At 40.1% G+C, this 18,750-nt stretch overlaps 2 protein-coding genes across 2 annotated transcripts in view; one reads left to right on the top strand and one right to left on the bottom strand.

The window, feature by feature from the left end:
• The window catches only part of LOC133406695 (adhesion G-protein coupled receptor D2-like), a 98,770-nt gene extending 95,786 nt beyond the window's left edge, over nt 1-2,984 (top strand). Inside the window, exon 24 of the mRNA XM_061684498.1 lies at nt 1,927-2,984. Coding sequence (XP_061540482.1) covers nt 1,927-2,022 — 96 coding nt within the window. The 3' untranslated portion in view covers nt 2,023-2,984. The remainder of the gene's footprint in view (nt 1-1,926) is intronic.
• Nucleotides 2,985-4,855: 1,871 nt separating this feature from the next.
• The window catches only part of nr5a2 (nuclear receptor subfamily 5, group A, member 2), a 64,341-nt gene continuing 50,446 nt past the window's right edge, over nt 4,856-18,750 (bottom strand). Inside the window, exon 7 of the mRNA XM_061683247.1 lies at nt 4,856-6,380. Within this exon, the coding sequence (XP_061539231.1) occupies nt 6,133-6,380 (248 nt within the window). The 3' untranslated portion in view covers nt 4,856-6,132. The remainder of the gene's footprint in view (nt 6,381-18,750) is intronic.

Raw genomic sequence — 18,750 nt, 5'->3', positions numbered from 1 at the left:
TTAGAAATTGACAGCATTACATCTGTGTGTGTGTGTGTGTGTGTGTTATGTTGCCTTTCGGCAAGTTATTTATGTGCATTTCACCCACCCCCTGCCCCCCTTTTTTTCTCGCTATCTCTGTGGTTATCTTTGGACTTGGTCGGTCAGGAGCTGATGTCCACCTTTGGGGATGCACACAGCATGCATTTCTGAATATTTTCACCGGAGGCTGCACTTGTTAGAGTGAGCAGATACATTTATATACATTATTTATACAAATTCAGGGCGAGTGAAGACAGGCAGGTTGAACACATTTATGGACCAAGAGGCCAGGCACTGCAAGCCAAGCTCCAAGTCAGGGCTGGTGGAGCTGGCTGCTTTCCCAGCTGTGACCAGCGTGCATTATGCTGCAGGAGAACATATCTATCATATGATCACTCAATCCATTGGTGTTATTGAAGGAAAAGAAAATCTTTCAAAAATCCTCCACAGAGCAACAAATCGCCAGAATCATAGGTTCTGGGTTTGGCCTTTCTGTGTGGACTTGGCATGTTTTCATTGCTGGTTTTCTCCGGGTACTCTGACTTCCTCCCACATTTCCAACAGCATTTATGGAAGACGAAATGAATTGTTCCAATGTAAGTGTGAAGGGTTTTTTTTCTGTACAATGTGTGTCTTGGGATTGACTGACAACCTGTGCACAGTGTACCTCATCTCTCACCCAAAGTCAGCTGGGAATAAGCTCGAGTTTAACCTTGACCCTGACCAGGGTAAGCGGTGACGGCTGGATGCACATACTGGAAGCAGTCACCAATTTGACTTATTACATGATATCAGGATTGTTTCACCAGATCCCATATTGGGTATGTCCTGGGAGTGTGTGTGTGTGTGTGTGTGTGTGTGTGTGTGTGTGTATGTGCGTGGGTGCGCGCGCTTTTAACCAACACAAGGGAAGGCCTGGTGGTGGGTTTGAACACTCATAGTTCTATGAGTCAGCGTCGATTTTCTTTATATCAGGATATTGTATTCTGTTGTATTTTTTAATTAGGCGATGTGGAAGGAATAAAGTAGTTTTGAGTCTCCCGTAAATTATTCTCCATTATCCTCAGCAGTATTCAATGTTTGATTCAAATTATCAGTGGCATTTGTGTTTATTGATATTGTAGGTTGTAAGAAGAGGTACCTCAAGTTTGAGTTAACTGTTGGTGAAATGACAGATTCACTGAAAATGTTTTTCTTCAAACTAATTCATTTAGCAGATACTGTACATTGAGATACTTTAGCAATTTTTTTGATATACTGTACAGTGGTGAATTATTTTTTTATTGTTATTATTTTACTAATACATGACCACAAATGAAATAAATATACATCTTTTGATAAACCTCATATAAAGTACAGTATAATACAAAAGTATTTTTACATTGTTAAAAGTAATTAAGTAATTGTAACTTAAGAGAACAGCTTCAAAATATTTTCATTAGTAAAGTGACTTGTAATAAAAATAATATTGTGTGTATTATTCCCACGGTGACCTCAGATCACCTACTTTACCTTTCTACAATATTGGTGGACCAGCCAGCACAAAATGTATTTCAGCATATTATTTTATGATGCAGGCAAGTTCTGTTGGTGTCTTTCATTAGCTTGGTTTCTTTAGCACTTGACCTTACCTCTGTGCTTCTGTTTCTTTTTCCTTGGTTAGATATTAAATAAGTATTCATGAGTTGTGATGTAAAGCTTATCATTGAATGAATGTTGTATTCACTATTGTGTCCTGTAGAGGAAGTCCTTGAGCAAAATAAACAGAGAATAACAACATGTAGCATACCGAAAAAAGTACTGAGTCCAAATTGTTTGCTATACGGCAGAGCACATTGTTGGTATTGATAACTTAACTCTTGTATTCTTGAATGCAAATAAATATTCCCACCTCCTCCGACACAGGAGCTCCCTCCCGCACAAGCGGAAGCGTCACCACCTGGTTGCACTCTCCGCGTCCCCATGGAGCTGGAGTTTACTGCTTCTTGCTTCTCAACTTAGAAGACCGTCAGCTTCATCATAGAAGGGTCGAACTACTCTACCCTCAAATCTAAATTGTGAGTCTCTTTTTTTTTTTTTTTTTTTGTGTATGTATGATGGATGTTTCATTTTTATCAAGGCCTAACCTTTACTAATGACAACGGGGATTAAATGTTTTCTGGAGCGGAATCCGAATCGCTACTTTTTAGTAAGGGCTCTGTATCAGTACTGTGCCAAATTGGATTGTGATAGGAAAGTTTGTATTTTAACACTTAAATGAAATAATGGCGCATCTTTGTGAACCGGTTGTGTACGATAATGTACATACAGTATGTAACTGTCGTGTTTTAAACTTAATTAGGCTACTCTTTTATTGCTTTTGTTTTGAAACAACTACGTAACATGAATTCCAGTATATTATATAAAATGATTACAACAATGTGTATTTATGGCGGCACGGTGTACGACTGGTTAGCACATCTGCCTCACACTTCTGAGGACCGGGGTTCAAATCCCGGCCCCACCTGTGTGGAGTTTGCATGTTCTCCCCGTGCCTGTGTGGGTTCTCTCCGGGTACTCCGGTTTCCTCCCACATCCCCAAAACATGTACGGTAGGTTAATTAATTAATTGAAGACCCTAAATTGTCCGTACGTATGAATGTGAGTGCGAATGCTTGTTTGTTTATATGTGCCCTGCGATTGGCTGGTAACCGGTTCAGGGTGTACCCCGCCTCCTGCCCGCAGTTTGCTGGGATAGGCTCCAGCATACCCGCGACCCTAGTGAGGATAAGCGGTGTAGATAATGGATGGATGGATGGATGTGTATTTACTTACAACGATGTGTCAAACAATAAAAAACAAAGAGTAATTTGTCATCTCACAATTGGTAGCAATGCTATATGTTATGTAGCAAGTCTCCATGGAAGCAAATGGCATTTTCTTTGTCTTTTTAACTTTTGGCTCTCCAATGTTGTTATGCTAGTACTGTGACAATAAAAAAAACATTTTAAAAAGGTCATATGTTGGAGAAAATTGTGTTATGTGTGTACTGTGTGGGCAACACTCTCACTCTCTCTTACACACACACACATGCATTTATACAAAGATATAGTCATCTTTACGTACTATTGTAGTATCTACCTCAGGCGTGTCCAAACTTTTTTCCTCGAAGCCCGTATAAAGAAAATTGAAGGACTCAAGGGCCACTTTAAAATTCTTCAACTATAAATTTATTAAACACGCTAAATCCAATCCATCAAGCAATAATATTTTGTCTTTATATATATTATTGTATAATTTGAAAAGCTCCGACCTCAAAGTTTTTGGTTAAAGGTAATAAGGCAAATAGTTCAGGACTGTTACTATTTGTTAACAATACCACTTGTTACTAGGGCTGTGACTCAGCTTCGAAAGTTCCAAATACAGTTTAGTTTATTTTTTTAAGTTATAACTTAACAGAGAAACCTAAATAAAATAAAAATAGCCAAAATATGAGGCCTCTAAGTAAAAATACAAAACTACACACTTATTTAAAGTAAATTATATTGTTTCAACCCAATAATAAAATACATACAGTGAGATTTTTGTATCTCTCCAGATGATTGACATGCGTTCTGTCGGGGCAACCATGGTCAAAACAAACACAAATAAAAAAACAAGTCATCTTAAATGAAAAGACGAACATTTATTTGGACTATTGAAATAAGGTTATTTACAGTACAACATAAATAGTTAAAAATCAAAAAGCTACATTTGCTTCAACTTTCAAACACATTTGTTTGCCCACTTGACTGAAACTCATCAATAATGAGAAAATGATGGTTATTTTCATTTCTTTTTTTACGATTTTGTTTTGGCAGTGGGCAACTAAACCTGCTGGAAATAGTATATGTTATTATATGTATATGTTAATATTTTAATTTTATGTGACATAATTTACTGCCAGCGAGCTAGACTTCAACAAGCTACCTTTCTAAAAAAAACTAACGTGGTTCATTCATTGCAGGTACTTTTGGGGAGGGTCGCATCCATCATGAGCAGGTCGCAAATAAATGAATGGGAAACACTGCGGTGGATGCAACACACTAACAACTACACAGAAATTGTCTTTTTTTTCATTCCGACCGCACCGGCCCACCGGGAAAACTCTTGGCAATGCAGAAGGCCAGTCCCCGCCGCATGCCAGGGCAAAGCTCATTTATACTGGGGCATGTGCCCCAGTAAAAGTGGTCTGGCGAGGCCGATTATATCCACATACAATACATTTTGGTGTCGATTGAGCACAGTTTTTGGACATTAAGCAATGTAAATGTTTTTTTTATTTTTTTACGTTAAGCATTTGAAACTGAGTTCTCGTCTGGACTATTTGTGCCGCTTTAAAAGTGTATGTAATAACCCGCGAAAACCAGCACATGGCAATATATCGAGGGAGGGAAAATTTTGAGTTGCAGCCGTGTTAAATATTTTCTGCATATGCAGCGGGCTGTAAAAAAATGGGCGGCGGACCGCGAATAGCCCGCAGGTCGTAGTTTGAACATCACTGATCTATATTGTCAAACAGTAAACATTTCCATTTGAACGCAAGCACCCCAACTTTTGCTTTATGTGCTTTTATTGTGCAGAAAAATAGCATTTGTGTTTCCTTTACGTAAATGAAGCTTTAAATCAGTGTTTGTGTGTGTGTGTGTGTGTGTGTGTGTGAAATCCCTTCATTGGGGCAGGGCTTGTAGAAACAAAACCAGAACATTCTACAGTAGACAAATTTATTGTGGCACCGAAACCTCATGTCATGTAACACAAAGATGGAAACCAATAGACGCAATAAATTATCTTCATTATTACGTATAACCAGTGACATTCTGTACATCAAAAAGGTATAGCACTGTAAATAATGAATAAAAGTTGTACAAAAAAGTGGAAGGAGAAGCTGAAACTTATACAGCAATACTGAAGAGACATGTTTGAATGCCAGCAGACAGAAATTAATATTTTATGTGATTCCTTAATGATTTTAGTGTCTCACGACATAATTTAAGTACTGATTCAAACGGAAATAAAAAACACTGTACACACAACAACAAGAAAGAAAGCAACCATTTTTTCCCCATGTCATTGATGTCCTCTTTTTAGGAAATCATTGCCTTACAATTTATGCATCATCACAGTTGTCTCCCATATTACCACATGAATGTAAACACCTGTAATTATTCCTTTTTTAAATTTTACAACATTAATACTTTATTTATATATATTTTTACATATTTTCATTCACATCTGCACAGTTAGTTAGCATGGTAATGAAATAAGGCAAGACTCACATAACTGTGACATCACAATATTTTTTTTCATTTTTTGCAGTTTTCCTTTTTAAATAATACTGATTATAAAGGTTGTGTGTAATTTCCTTCTTCTGCAGCAAGCTTTGGTCTTTCTGGGCAAAGGCAGGCTATAACCACGTCCCGAACCACAGTTTGTTTTGTTCCATTTGTTTGGTACTAAAAAGGGTGTTTTTGTTTTTTTTGTTTTTTGCAGGAAAAATCAATATACACTATTGTTTTAGCTGATATTATTAACTAAATGTATTTACTGTGAGACTTTCTGAGGTACATTGTTCAAAAGGACTCAAGGGGGTCAAATAAGGGGACCCACCAACTTATTTCTGTTGTGAGACGAGTACTGTTTTGATTAATGAGGGCAATTCATTTGTAGGCCTTTCTTTCTTTAACAGTCATTCCTCACATTTTTGGTCAGGTCAAGCTGCCGCTGCTGTATCGATGAGTTCAGTGATAGCAGGTAAGATTCCGCTTTGGTTGACCACATGAACGCTCGTCTGTACAGTACCAACCAGAGCTAAAAGTAAAGTCTGAACTCAAGTCCACATGCTATACAACGTCCTTTCTCAGAGTCACTGGTTATAAACACTGTATCTTTGTTTAGTTCAAGTGTTCCTCTTTGAGTCCTGTATCTGCACTTTTTTCCTCTTGCTGTTCATACATGTGAACGCTCAGTTTGTGTGTATTTGTCAAAGTTTTTCCTTTACGCTGTCAAATCAGGGCTGAGGTGGATTTAAATAAAAGCAGGAGATTTTTGGCCTCACTTCTCACAAGGTGTTGCGGGTAGTGCAGTTCCCTCCTAAGCTCTCTTGGCATGGAGCATTTCAATGAGCAGATTGTTGCAGGGCACGTCCCCATTCAGATGTTTGTAGTAAAGATATTCTTCGGCCTGCAGGCTGATGGCTCGAATCTCTGGCAACCGCAGGAGCAGCTGACCAAATTTGTCCGTTTGCTGCGGGTAGTTACACATGACGTAGTCCAACAGCGCCGCGTTCACCTGCTCCTGGACGCTTTCGACCAGGTGGAAATTCTCCAGGTTCTTCACATCTACAGAAGAAAGTAAGGAAAGATGAAGAGGTCAGATCCACTGGATTTTGTTGCATGCCATGTAGCTTTGGCCGACTTAACTTTTCTCTGTGAGAGATATGGTGGCACAAAGGTTAAAAAGTAGGGGGGACTAGCTTCATGCTGCATTCAAGAAAACTAGAAATTAGAAACTATTAAATGAGCTCTGACCTCAAAGTGTTCCAAGCAAATTTTCGATAGCTGCAGTCCTATTGCGAAAAAGTTTTTGTCCTGTGACGTTGTTACCTGTCTGAGTCATCATAAATTATGTGCTACAACTCCTATTTTTCTATCACACAACCAATGCCCCAGAAAAATGCACAATTAAACAGCACATAATCTTTATACAAATTAACGGTCATCTTGCCCCCTTTTTTAATTCATCGACCAGAATTCTACACTAAGATTGTTATTTTCTTCACAGTTTAATCTAACCCCACCATTGTCTTTTCACTCCATCTTAAAGCTATGCTATCGTAACCAAATTCTACCACAATACACATTACTTCCTCTATAGTCGTCTCTGTGATTAATTGACTTCATCGCAAGGAAAAGAAAGGGGGGGGGGGGAAAAAACAAAAACCTGTGAGGGTTTTCAAACCACTATTTCTACTCTGTTTAGTATGGCATTGTGGTGATAGTTCCAAGACAAAAATGAGTCACCCATAACCTAATTTTTATGAATTGTTTGGTTTCAACACAAGCTGTATGACAAAACATGCTAGTTTCCTTTATTTGGCTTACAGCTATCTCTTGGGATTGCTGTGCAGAAGAAATCAGGTAAGGGCTTAAAAAAAGAAGAAAAAAAGGGATTGTCCTCCTGAGATTCAATCCCTGTGAGTCAATAAATTATGTAGGGCAGATTTACAGCCATCCTTTTTTGTCATATCAAAACAAGGTCATAATAAATAAACGACTTCTCCAAGAAGTGAACACTTGCAGAGTGCAACAAGAGTGCAAGTGTTTTTGGCGTAGGTTCTTCTTCATTCTTGGTTCCTTGTGCAAATTCAAATGTGGCATTATTCCCAAATCATACCTGCGTCTGCTGCCACAAGCACTTTTCCTTGGCAATAACAATAATAAGCTCACTGGGGGCTCCTGCAGATTATTGCAAGACAAGTGGAAAATGTGCTAAATGGATAATGGTGGACTACAGCGCGTCATGATTATGAAGTGCGGGGCTGAAGGATTTTTTTTAATGAGATAGCACAGCGACTGTCTTGTGTGTCTTGTCTGCAATATGCGTGTGCGTGAGAGATCTTTTATTAATATATTTGACCTCAGGTTGGATGTGCTTATGTAGGCTAATGCGTAACAACAGCGTCCCTGTTTCTCTGACACCTCCAGACGCACACACATGCGCAATCACATGGTACGAACACACAAACGTACACACACATCCATCGCATGCACTTAATCTTTCTTACTTCCCAGACACACGTATAATCAGACACTAATCCATGGAAATACACACAATGTTTCTTTCTCGCTTGCACTGTATTACTCTCGAACACACACACACATGCACACACTACTCAGAGCATTAGCAGGGAGGTGAGATAAATCAGCAGCTAATGAGGTCGAGAGTATGAGAAGCAGCTCCTTCAAGGCACTTCCATCTATGATGCACTCGACCATGCTATTGCAATCTGTATGCATGTGTGTTTGTGTGGGCGCTCTTGTGTTTCATGTCATGCCGTGTGTTTGTGCGTGCGTGTGTATGTGTGTGTGTGGGTGTTTGCGCGCGCCCTCACCGTGACCTCTGCGTGACATGGCGGGGGGCTAAATAAGGCCAAAAAGAGGACAGGAAAGGGGTGTGCGTGTGTGGGGAAGGAGGAGGGGGGTGACAAAGAGGGAGTCCAAACAAACACGACATGCTTTTTCCTGCTGTCACTCAGCCGTGTGACCCGCTGCCACACTTCTGGACCAGCACCAGCGCTGCCGCCAAGTCTTACGCAACAGGCCCATTGGTGTTGCATCGGGATGTCACACGAGGAATAAGAAAATAGACATATTTGAAGTTGTTGTTTTTATAATGGTGCATGTAAGAACATTTTCTGATTTGCTATGCAACTTTTAGTAAAATGAGAGAAAAGTTTTGTCACCTTTTTGCATACCCGCCAGATCTCAAAGGATTTTAGAGACGATAGAATTTTGAAGTGTGTCTGTGGAAACGGTTGTCTAAAAGAACATATGTGAGGTCAGAGGTTACACACCCATGAGAGGGCCTGGTTCACAATCTCTGTTCCAATTCATCCCGGAGGTGTTCTCATCCAACTATGTCTTTATGGACATTGCTTTATGCACTGGGGCAGTCATGGCGGAACAAAACATGTTTCCAAAAGACTTCCAACAAAGCTGGAGGCATAGAATTGTCCAAAATGTCATGTTAACTTAAAGTTTGAATCAAGTTCAGCACTCTCCAGAATGGATTCATTTTGATGATGAGTAAACAGCATATTCCTCAAAATATTTGTTTTTGGATTAATTGCTATTTGATGGTCTATTTCATGGCTGCCACAGTCTTTGTTTAGTTGATTAACATCTGCAGCAATATTAGTGCCAAGATGAGATGGATTAATATTTGTGTGTGTGCGCGTGTGTGTGTGTGTGTGTGGCATGTGTATATAGTTTGTTGGGGGAGGGCTATACTACAGAGAATTAAGTATGTCTCTCTGTCAAGCTGATTAGGGTGAAAGGTGCGGCAAAAGACCACATTTTAATTGCTAATTATTATTATCATTATCAAATAATGAATGTGGGTTTCTATATGAAGGGCTTGCTTATTGTCTACAATTTGCAAACATGATGAGTCAAAAAAAGATAAAAGAAAATAAACTCTTAATTTTGTAAGCAGTCATAGTAAATGATGTGCTGTATATTTACATAACGAGAGACCATAAAAAACAAACAACAACAAAAAAACACAAGTCGATCAACAATCTCCAGACAGTGTCAGGTCGAAGCGTTAAGTGTGCTAAGTGCTCTCCTTTTTCTTCACCACCTCAGCGCCTATTCTCCCTCTCTTCCTCTTCCTCTATCTCGTCGTTCAGTCACAGTGGGACTAATTAGCAACTTTTTTTTTTTTTTTTATACACATAAAACAGACACAGTTCATCGCAGCGCTACGTCCGAATACTCAAATGGAAACCCTGAGGTCCTGCAGAATACATTGTTCCATTTGACGGCCGATCACACTGAAGCCAGTGACCTAATGCAAAAGCACACACACACACACGCACACACACACACACACACACACTTCTCCTCTAAGAACCTGCTGTGCCTTTTAATGAGACTTGAAGACTAGATGTTATCAGTGCTGCCAAAGTGTATTTTTACACTGGTACACTGCCAACCCCCCCCCCCCCCCCCCCCTCCACACACACTCTCTCCCCTCCAACTTGCCTACGGTAACACACACACAAACACGTACACTGGAACCTCTAAAACGGAACACAAACTGTTCTACCTTAGATTTGTTTTGATTAAAAAGGAAATTCCCAAAGGAAATCCAACAGCAGCAAACATTAAGAACATTACTAACTGTGCAGGCAATGTTTTGAATAACATTTTAACATTCTTTTCTGATGGAGTCAATTTCAGATGTTTTATTTAAACAATGTGTAACTTTTTCTGTATATTTGTATCTTTTGCGCCTCCAAGAGGCAAAGACAAGTTTATAAATGGACTGTATATGCATGGGGCATTTGAGGACAGGTGACGGTGCATAATTAATGTTAATTAATTGCACCGTGTTGGTATAAGAAAAGGACATTCTCGTCAGTGCGTATGGTTTTTACATTGTTTTGATTTTGCAATGAACACGAATACATTTTTAAAACATCCTCTCACTTGATTTATTTTACTCAAGCAGAGAGTAGAATGAACCAGAACTGTTCTGAAAGTGGCAAATACAAGGTATTGGAAAGGTTCAAAGAAAAAAACACATTTTTGTACTTTTGCCTCGTCATTAACTGTCATACTAGTGTAACAACATGTTAAAGTTGAACGTAACTCAAAATTGCCAGCACTAGTCAAATCAAGGTATGCTGATTAATATTGCATTCGTGGAATAAGAATTAAACGGAATAATTAATCAACGTAAGCGAGCAGCCATTTTCGGTGAAATAATCTTTACTGCAGCTAAAGATTATTTCACCGAAAATCACGTCGCAGCTGCAGTTGCACCTTGCCTCCTGCTAATGAATTGTGTTAGGCGATAGATGTTGAGAGCGATGGATTTAATCATTCGATCCTCCGTACACCATCGCTGAGATGGAAAACATACTCCAGGCCATCAGAGGAAACGTAGCGAAGAGTGAAAGCAGTGTCCACCAACAAGAAAAATCCATCTCGGCTCACAACTCGGTAAGTACTTGTAGATAATGATGTTTGCAGTGTTGGGAAGATTACTTTGGAAATGTAGTTGTTTACAATTACAAGTTACCCTGCTGAAAATGTAACAGTCATGTAAATATTTCAATTACTTCCTCAAATCAATATAACTAATTACATTTGATTACATTTTGATGACTTTTCTTAATTTTGAATGAATACATCAACAGGACCTTTCAATGTTTCCACTAAAAAGTGGATTAAAATCATAGATCATTATTTTGGAATTAACTATATATTTGTACTTTACACAAATAATAAACTGATAACAAAACATGATGAAACATAAATACAGTAAATGATAAAAATGTGTTTTTGCATTATATTTGTACATCATGTGGAAAACCACCACACCATACCAGACTATTTTGACCTACTGAAAAGTGTGCACGATTAAGACAATATCGCATCATATGACAACCTAGATAACTGCATGTTCCAGAAAAAAGATGAAACCGTTCAAACTCCAATCGTTTCAAAATGTCAGACAAATAGATTGCAGCACAAGATGGCGCTTGGAGGTTGTATTTGGAAAAGTATGCATGTTTGAGACTGCAGAAGAATGGTGGCGAAAGCCCACAAGCGTCGGCTTTAGAAGGAGGAAGTGAAAATCCAGGCTTTTGCAGCTATTTTACAAATTTAACAAAAATTGTAATCATGGAAATTTCCAAACACATCTGTAATTTAATTACACATTTTCTCCCAGTAATGTAATGGATTGCAATTGTATATATTTTGTAGTTAAATTACGTAAAAGTAATGTAATGAGTTACTCAACAACACTAGATGTTTGTGATCAAGGTTTATTATGTAGCTTTCGACCATGAAATAAAGTCCAATATGTAGCTTGTGGTTGCTGAATATTTACTAAGTGTGTCGTTTTCTTTGAAAACAAAGCAGGCAGAAATTGGTGCACATATGTCAATTTTCACAAATTTGCACTCTGACAAGAATGAAAAGACCTGAAAATGGCGGCCCCCGTAAACTAGTAAATGCTATGCTTTAAACTTATTTTTTTAGAATATATACTTCATCGACTTAAGTAAACATCCATCCATCCATTTTCTGAGCCGCTTCTCCTCACTAGGGTCGCGGACGTGCTGGAGCCTATGCCAGCTGTCATCGGGCAGGAGGCGGGGTACACCCTGAACTGGTTGCCAGCCAATTCGCAGGGCACATACAAACAAACAACCATTCGCACTCACATTCACACCTACTGGCAATTTAGAGTCTCCAATTAATGCATGTTTTTAGGATGTGGGAGGAAACCGGATTGCCCGGAGAAAACCCACGCAGTCACGGGGAGAACATGCAAACTCCACACAGGCGGGACCTGGGATTGAACCCAGGTCCTCAGAACTGTGAGGCTGACGCTCTAACCAGTCGTCCACCGTGCCGCCGACTTAAGTAAACAGTAGCTGATAAAGATATGCACATTTAAAATATAATACTGTTTTGACATCTTGGGTTTTGAACCGCTTTAACTACACTATAAGTAAAATATACAAATAAAATAAAAAAAAGTCTTAATCCATGCCATGTTACATTATGGATGCTATCTACAATGAAACACTGTATTGTAACTAATAATTTGACAGTAACTCATGATTGTCCTCATAACACACATAGGTTCTGATGTATTATCTTCATTATCGCTTCTCAGATTCTTATGCTCTTCTCTAAAACACACCTTGTTGAAGGTGGTGCTTCTTTTGGAATAAATATCACAAAAAAGCCAAAGAAGATGCTCCAGCACTGATGTCTCGTGTTTTTTTGTACAAGCTCAACTTCAGAGGTTACACGTTATTGGATTTCCACACGCTACACCTGGACTAATGCAAGTGCTTGACTCCACCTTGAACACAAATACAGTATAGCCACTTTCCCCTGACACAATTTCTCAAAGAAAAAAAAAATCTCCATTCTTCCTTCATCACGCTACATTTTACTGCCACAACTTCCTTGTACAACCTGCTGCCTGTCAGGGCAACATGACAAACATAGTCCATGTTCTTTCACTTTCAGTGTCCCAAATCAATAAATGTCTGTGTCACATGCTGCCGATTCACTCCTTTCAAGTGTCACAACATGTGCTTGCCTCTGGGTTTCAAAACAACACATAAAAGCTAGCAGGCCATAAACAGATATTGAGTCAAGTGCTGTCAGTAAACCAGTAGACAAACAAGTGACTTCCGCCATCAGGCTCTGGCCTTCCAATAGGCCATTATATGAGCCTATCAAAGCTGGACCACCCTTTACTACTACTGCGGCACTTTCAAGAGGACTTGAACCGGAGTCCGGGCCTCTTTATTGCATCCCACTTGCCTTGTTATCATGTCAACAGTGTCCTCTGCTACTTTATGCATTATTAATTCACCAAGCAGTTTGGCTCCAAATTCCAATCAGAAAAAAGGGTGTCAATAAATGAGAACCTGATGACCTTTGACTGTGTGGGACAAAGGGACCAAGTCAAAGACTGAGTAGCTACAGTTGGTGACACATAGAGGTGTGTTTTCAATGGGAAATCACTTCTGCACCTGTGCGTTTGTGCATGTGATGCTAACAATCAGAGCCGCAGGGGCAATCAGATCAAAGGCGCAACGGCCGCATGGATAATGTTTTCGCTTAAGTAGCCCACTGAGTTATGGTACAGAGCCCATTAGTTGTGTTCGTCGTAGAATATCACAATATGCTTTACACTTGACACTCATGCAACCATAAACACGTGAGATAACCAAACCCATACACACACACACACACACACACACACACACACACACACACACACAGTTAGACTACATTCCCCTCAGCTCCTACCAGTACTCTACTTACAATTCACATGAACGTGTGCCTTTCCTCAGCAGGAGATTGCGCCACGCCATTAGACCATTAAAGAGCTTTTCTATTTATGCTTGCCAGCAAACGCGTTGCACCCTGGAGAGCTTGGCTCACTTGTTTTCCTCCAAGTCCCTTTTGGGGAATTCCCTTTCAGACACAAAAAAAAAAAAAAACGAAGAGTACGACTGGTGCCGAATGTGGTTCTTAACAATTAATGGGGTTACTGTCAAATTCAATACACTGGAGACTAATGGGATACACAGACTTGCTCAGCACGCGAGAACAGATTGAATCATCTCATCAAGCGCTAAACAACTGCATCTTGATCTTTAATTTAGAAACTAACACTTATCAATTAAATAGTGAACGTGAACAGTAAATAAAGAATTGATGAATTGCAAATAAGACTAACAAACATAAGCAATGGTAAAAAAAAATATACACCGACAACTACTACTACTACTACTAAAATAATAATAATCATAATACAGCAAATTTGTACAGCCATTTTCTTAATACTCAAGGATGATTTAAATATTGTTATATAAATGCATACGTACACTTGTTGACAACTACGTTATGTGCTTTTGTGTTACCCAAAAAATGCACCCTCTGTACCTATTCATAGTCCAGATACCAATTACTCCCAAGTATTGACTAATCTCCTGTTTCCAACCATCTACAGTACTCGTATACTGAGTGGCCACAGCATTTTGTAGACTTTCAAAATTCAAAAGGAGTATTTTTACAGAGTGATTCAGTTGACACGTTCACCGATGTGGTGAGAAAGATGTCATGTATACTGTATGTTTCTTTAATGTGGTTTACAGTGGTGTAGTACCAAATTCCTGCATATCGGATAGAGATGAGATGCATATGTCATGTTTACGGTGACTATTTACTGATCAGGGTCACTGATAGTGTAGTGGCACACACTGCTGACTTTCATGCACCTTGCATGTGATCGATTCCCACTCAGTGACTGGAGAGTAGGTATGCGCCATACGATTGACTGGTGACAAATCCGGGATGTCTGACTTTTGCCCACAGTCAGCTGCGACATGCTCTATAGCTTCCACATAAACCTAGTCACGTTGATAAATAAGTTAACCAAACTATTCAAAGCACCTCATCTCAGTGTGACAGCGTGAATGTGTATATGTGCCCTGTGATTAACTGCCGACCATTCCACAGCGTAGTTTACCATTCGCCCCAAGTCAGCTAGGACAAGTGGTATAGATGCGATATATTGGTGATACCAGGAAAGAGTTCTCAATCTCACCTTTTGGGCTTTTTCAAGAAAATTGTTGTTTTTTTATTATTTTTTATTTTATTTTGAGTGGAGTCTGGCCTATGATGACTAATTTGGGAAAACAGGCAAACAGCCACAAATGCCCTTGAAAGGCCTCATCTATATTTAATAGGCTGTAAGAATCTGACAAATATCACACTCAGACTTCTTATACATTCAAGAAAAAGCCTCATTAGTTCTCTGAACACAAGCTATCTTCCGCTGTGATTCTCTCATTGCACTGGCTTACAGTAACTTACTGTAGCCACATGCCCTCGAGCTAACGTCCAGCCCATTGTCCAGGGGCTGACAATCCTCAGTGTGAGCAATGAATAATTACAAACATCTCACACTTCCTTTTTCTCTCAGAGCACACCATCGAAGGGGACATGCATTTGTCAGCATGTCAGAATAAAGTATGAAGGCTCAATTTGTTCATCCAGCTGTCAAACCTTCCCTTTAACCAGTCAAGAGGTACGATGTCATGAAGCTTTGAAAGAGAACTGAGTGCAGTTCAGTTGGGGATATACTGTATTAGGTCAAATCTACACCTTGGTTGATAACATGGCTGTTGTTGTTAACAGGTAGCGTTCTGTTCTGTCGCCCAAGGACAGGTTGGCGGGCTCGGCAAGGCAATTGAGAGGGGTCAAGAGTTGGGAATAGAGGCAAAATTGCCCGAGGTGTGATAAAATAAACAAGAGAGAAGGTGCTCTGTGCAGGAAAAAAAGAGAGAGAAGATCTTCCTCATTGTCTATGCTGGCTGCAAGGTGCTAGGGATTTGTCCTGAAGTGAATTTACATCCTGGATCAGATGCTTGCTTTTCTTCAACAGACAGGTACACCTGGGAGCTTCCAGTCTAAAAAGGATGCATGATTTCAACATTTATTTGACTGCTCATTTTCTGTTTTGTACGATTCAAACAGTGGATGCTCGGTGGGTGAATGGTTAGTATGTCTGCCTCACAGTTTTAAAGTTTGGGGTTCGAGACCATGTTTGGATGTTCTACCCATCCTTGTGAGGGTTATTTCCAGGCACTTTGGTTTTCTCCCCCATTCCACAAACATGCTTCTTAGGTCAATTAAAAATACAAAAAGTGGAAATTGTCCATAGATGGGATTGTGAGTGTGAATAGTTGTTTGTCTCCATGTGCTCCGTGATTGGGACTAAAGTCAACTGCCATAGGCTCCAGCTCACTTGCGGCCCTTGTGAAAATAAGCAGTATAGGAAATGGATGGATGGATGATTTAAAAATGAATATCTGGTTGGTGGTGACTGTGCATTAGTGGCAGGACGCCATATGACATTAACAGGAAAAAGAAGCTGAGCAATTTGTTTGCACTGATTTTTCCTCTCTGTGCGATTTTTTTAATAGTGTAATTGGAAGGACCTCTTACAGAATTATCAGTCAAATAATAGTAAAGTCGCAGGATGAAATATTGACAGCATCCTTTTTTATGCTGAGTTAAAACAAAATAATATGTTGTCTCAGCATAATGAAAATCAATTTGCCAGAGCGACACTGAGAGTCCAGAATCAGCGATGAAGCTACCAGCTCTTTGAGGTCCTCCCGCTGCTCATTTTAGGGCCCCGTCTTTAGCCCCCTGGAGTAAAAACCACATTGAAATACCTTGCTAATCTCAGATGCACCCAAAGATCCATGCTCTCCCACCTTCCTAAAAATGTCTCAACAATACAAACAGTCCATCTCTCCTTAAACTCAATGATGTGCAAATGCTGTTAGTTCTTGACTGACATTGGTGGTTTTGTCATACAATGAGGCGATGCAATGTACTGTACATTGAATTGCTCATTTCAACCACTATTGCTAACTATACCTTTTATGCTTGCCAGACACATCATCAGGGAAACATGCGCAATGTAATGAGATCCAAATGCTGGAAAACAATGTCTTTCTTTGCAAAGATATTAACTGTCTGACAATGGGCCTCATTCAATAACAGGGCGTATGCACAAATTTGTGCTTAAATCGTGCGTATGCACATTTGATAGACAAATCTGTGATTCATCAATATGTTCTTACTTGAATATGCGCAGACTCCTTGAACAGATTTTGAACCTCCTCAGACCACGCATATCACAGATAATGAAGGATCAGCTTTTGGAAAAACAACAACAAACATCTTTGACCAAAGAGTCACAATGTATTGAAACTATAGTCATTCATAAAAACAATAATAATAATTTTAACTATAATAAATCGGGAATTTTATTAACGAGTTGACCAATGTCCTAAATAACAGTGAAAAGGACACTTCTCATCTCTTTTACCCTCATTCTGTTCAAGTGCTTGTAAGTGCTGTATGTATGTGCAGTATGTGTGTATCCGCCGACGTCGTTATGTTGGCAGTTGTCATGGAACAAGCAGATTGCGCAACTTCATGCTTTGGTTGCGCAACAGGGAAAAACATCAGAGGTATGATACAAACCTTTGAAAATGGAATAAAGATTAAGAAAGTTATTAAGTTACATCGGTACGCACGCGTCATGAAGCCGACGGTGATTTTGCGTATACGCTCAACTTGTGTGCGGAGTAAGAACATTTCCACGCATTTATTTGTGAATGAGGCTCATTATGTCTACATTTGTGTTTGTAGATTAAAGTGGTGAAAACTGATCATACTGAGAGTTGTATCGAAAATGTTGGTTTTCCTCTTCAACTGGATGACTCTGACAAAATATTATAAATATCTCATGTGCAGTGAACTGCAGCTCTTCATTACCCCCAATATAGTGGCAGATATTGTCATGCTCTCTGTAACCTTGTTTACATTCAGTGCACTTTTGCGCCCCTTGGCTAATTATACACTCGGTTTGTTTAGTAGCTGTGGGAGGGCTTGCCGAGTGGAGGGGCAAGTCAACCTTTCTTGTTTATGATAAAGTGACAGAAAATCATTGGGGGGTCAAGTACCTCGCCCGCGATCCCCCCTCCACCCCTAAAACTCCTGCAGCAGTCGGTAAGGTGCCTGTTGTGGGAAGCCTCCCCTTTTAATGGTCTCATTAAAGGGCCCGTCTCCCCGTCAATAGATGCCTCTTATTCTTTTTCTGACAAATTTGAATTAATAATTCAACGCCAAGTGCCTGGGGATGTATATTTTCGGCATGAAGGACAGTTAATCCATAGCTCCCCGGCCCCTTCCTCTCTCTCACTCTCTTGTTTCACAATCACTCTCACTGCTGATCTTTCTCTCTTGATGATGGAAGGCAGTGGGTAGTGCTGACTAAAGAGAGTGGGACCATATTTTCCACACTCCTTTCAACTTCTTTGCTCTCTGTGTGATTTGGTCCCCCGTCACATGAAAAGTGGAGTCGACTAAAGTGCAAATTGCTTTTATGGTGGTGGCTCACCAATCCCACCGCCCTAGAATTCATGTGAGATGACATGTTTGCACACCGCCTTTTACAGATGAAAAGTGTGTGTACTGGATGTTTGAACCTTAAATTGCCAAAATACAATTGAAGATTTGTTTTTCCACAGTGGACTCATGATTGTGCATTGATGGTGTGATGGTGACTCCCCCATGTTCCGTGGGTGCTGGGGCGGTGCCAGTTGGCGCCCGCCCGGGTCTCCCGCTCTGGCTACTGGTGGGGGTGGTGGGGTCCCTACGGCCTCCACCGGGTGGCTGGTTGTCAGCTCACCTCGGTGGGGCCGGCGGACTACCCTGGGTCCCTCGGTGTGGGATGTGTACCGTCCGCCGGGTTGCTCTCGGGTGGACTCCTGGGCCCGATCCCGCCTCTCGATTGATTGGGTGGGGTCTTCAGCCTCCTCGGTGCAGTCACAGCAATTATGGGACACTTCTGTCAGTC

This window comes from Phycodurus eques, chromosome 8 (genome assembly GCF_024500275.1).
Source record: "Phycodurus eques isolate BA_2022a chromosome 8, UOR_Pequ_1.1, whole genome shotgun sequence".
NCBI classification, from domain to species: domain Eukaryota; kingdom Metazoa; phylum Chordata; class Actinopteri; order Syngnathiformes; family Syngnathidae; genus Phycodurus; species Phycodurus eques.
The sequence above is the reverse complement of the archived record's forward strand: the minus strand, read 5'-3'. Positions and strand labels throughout refer to the sequence as shown.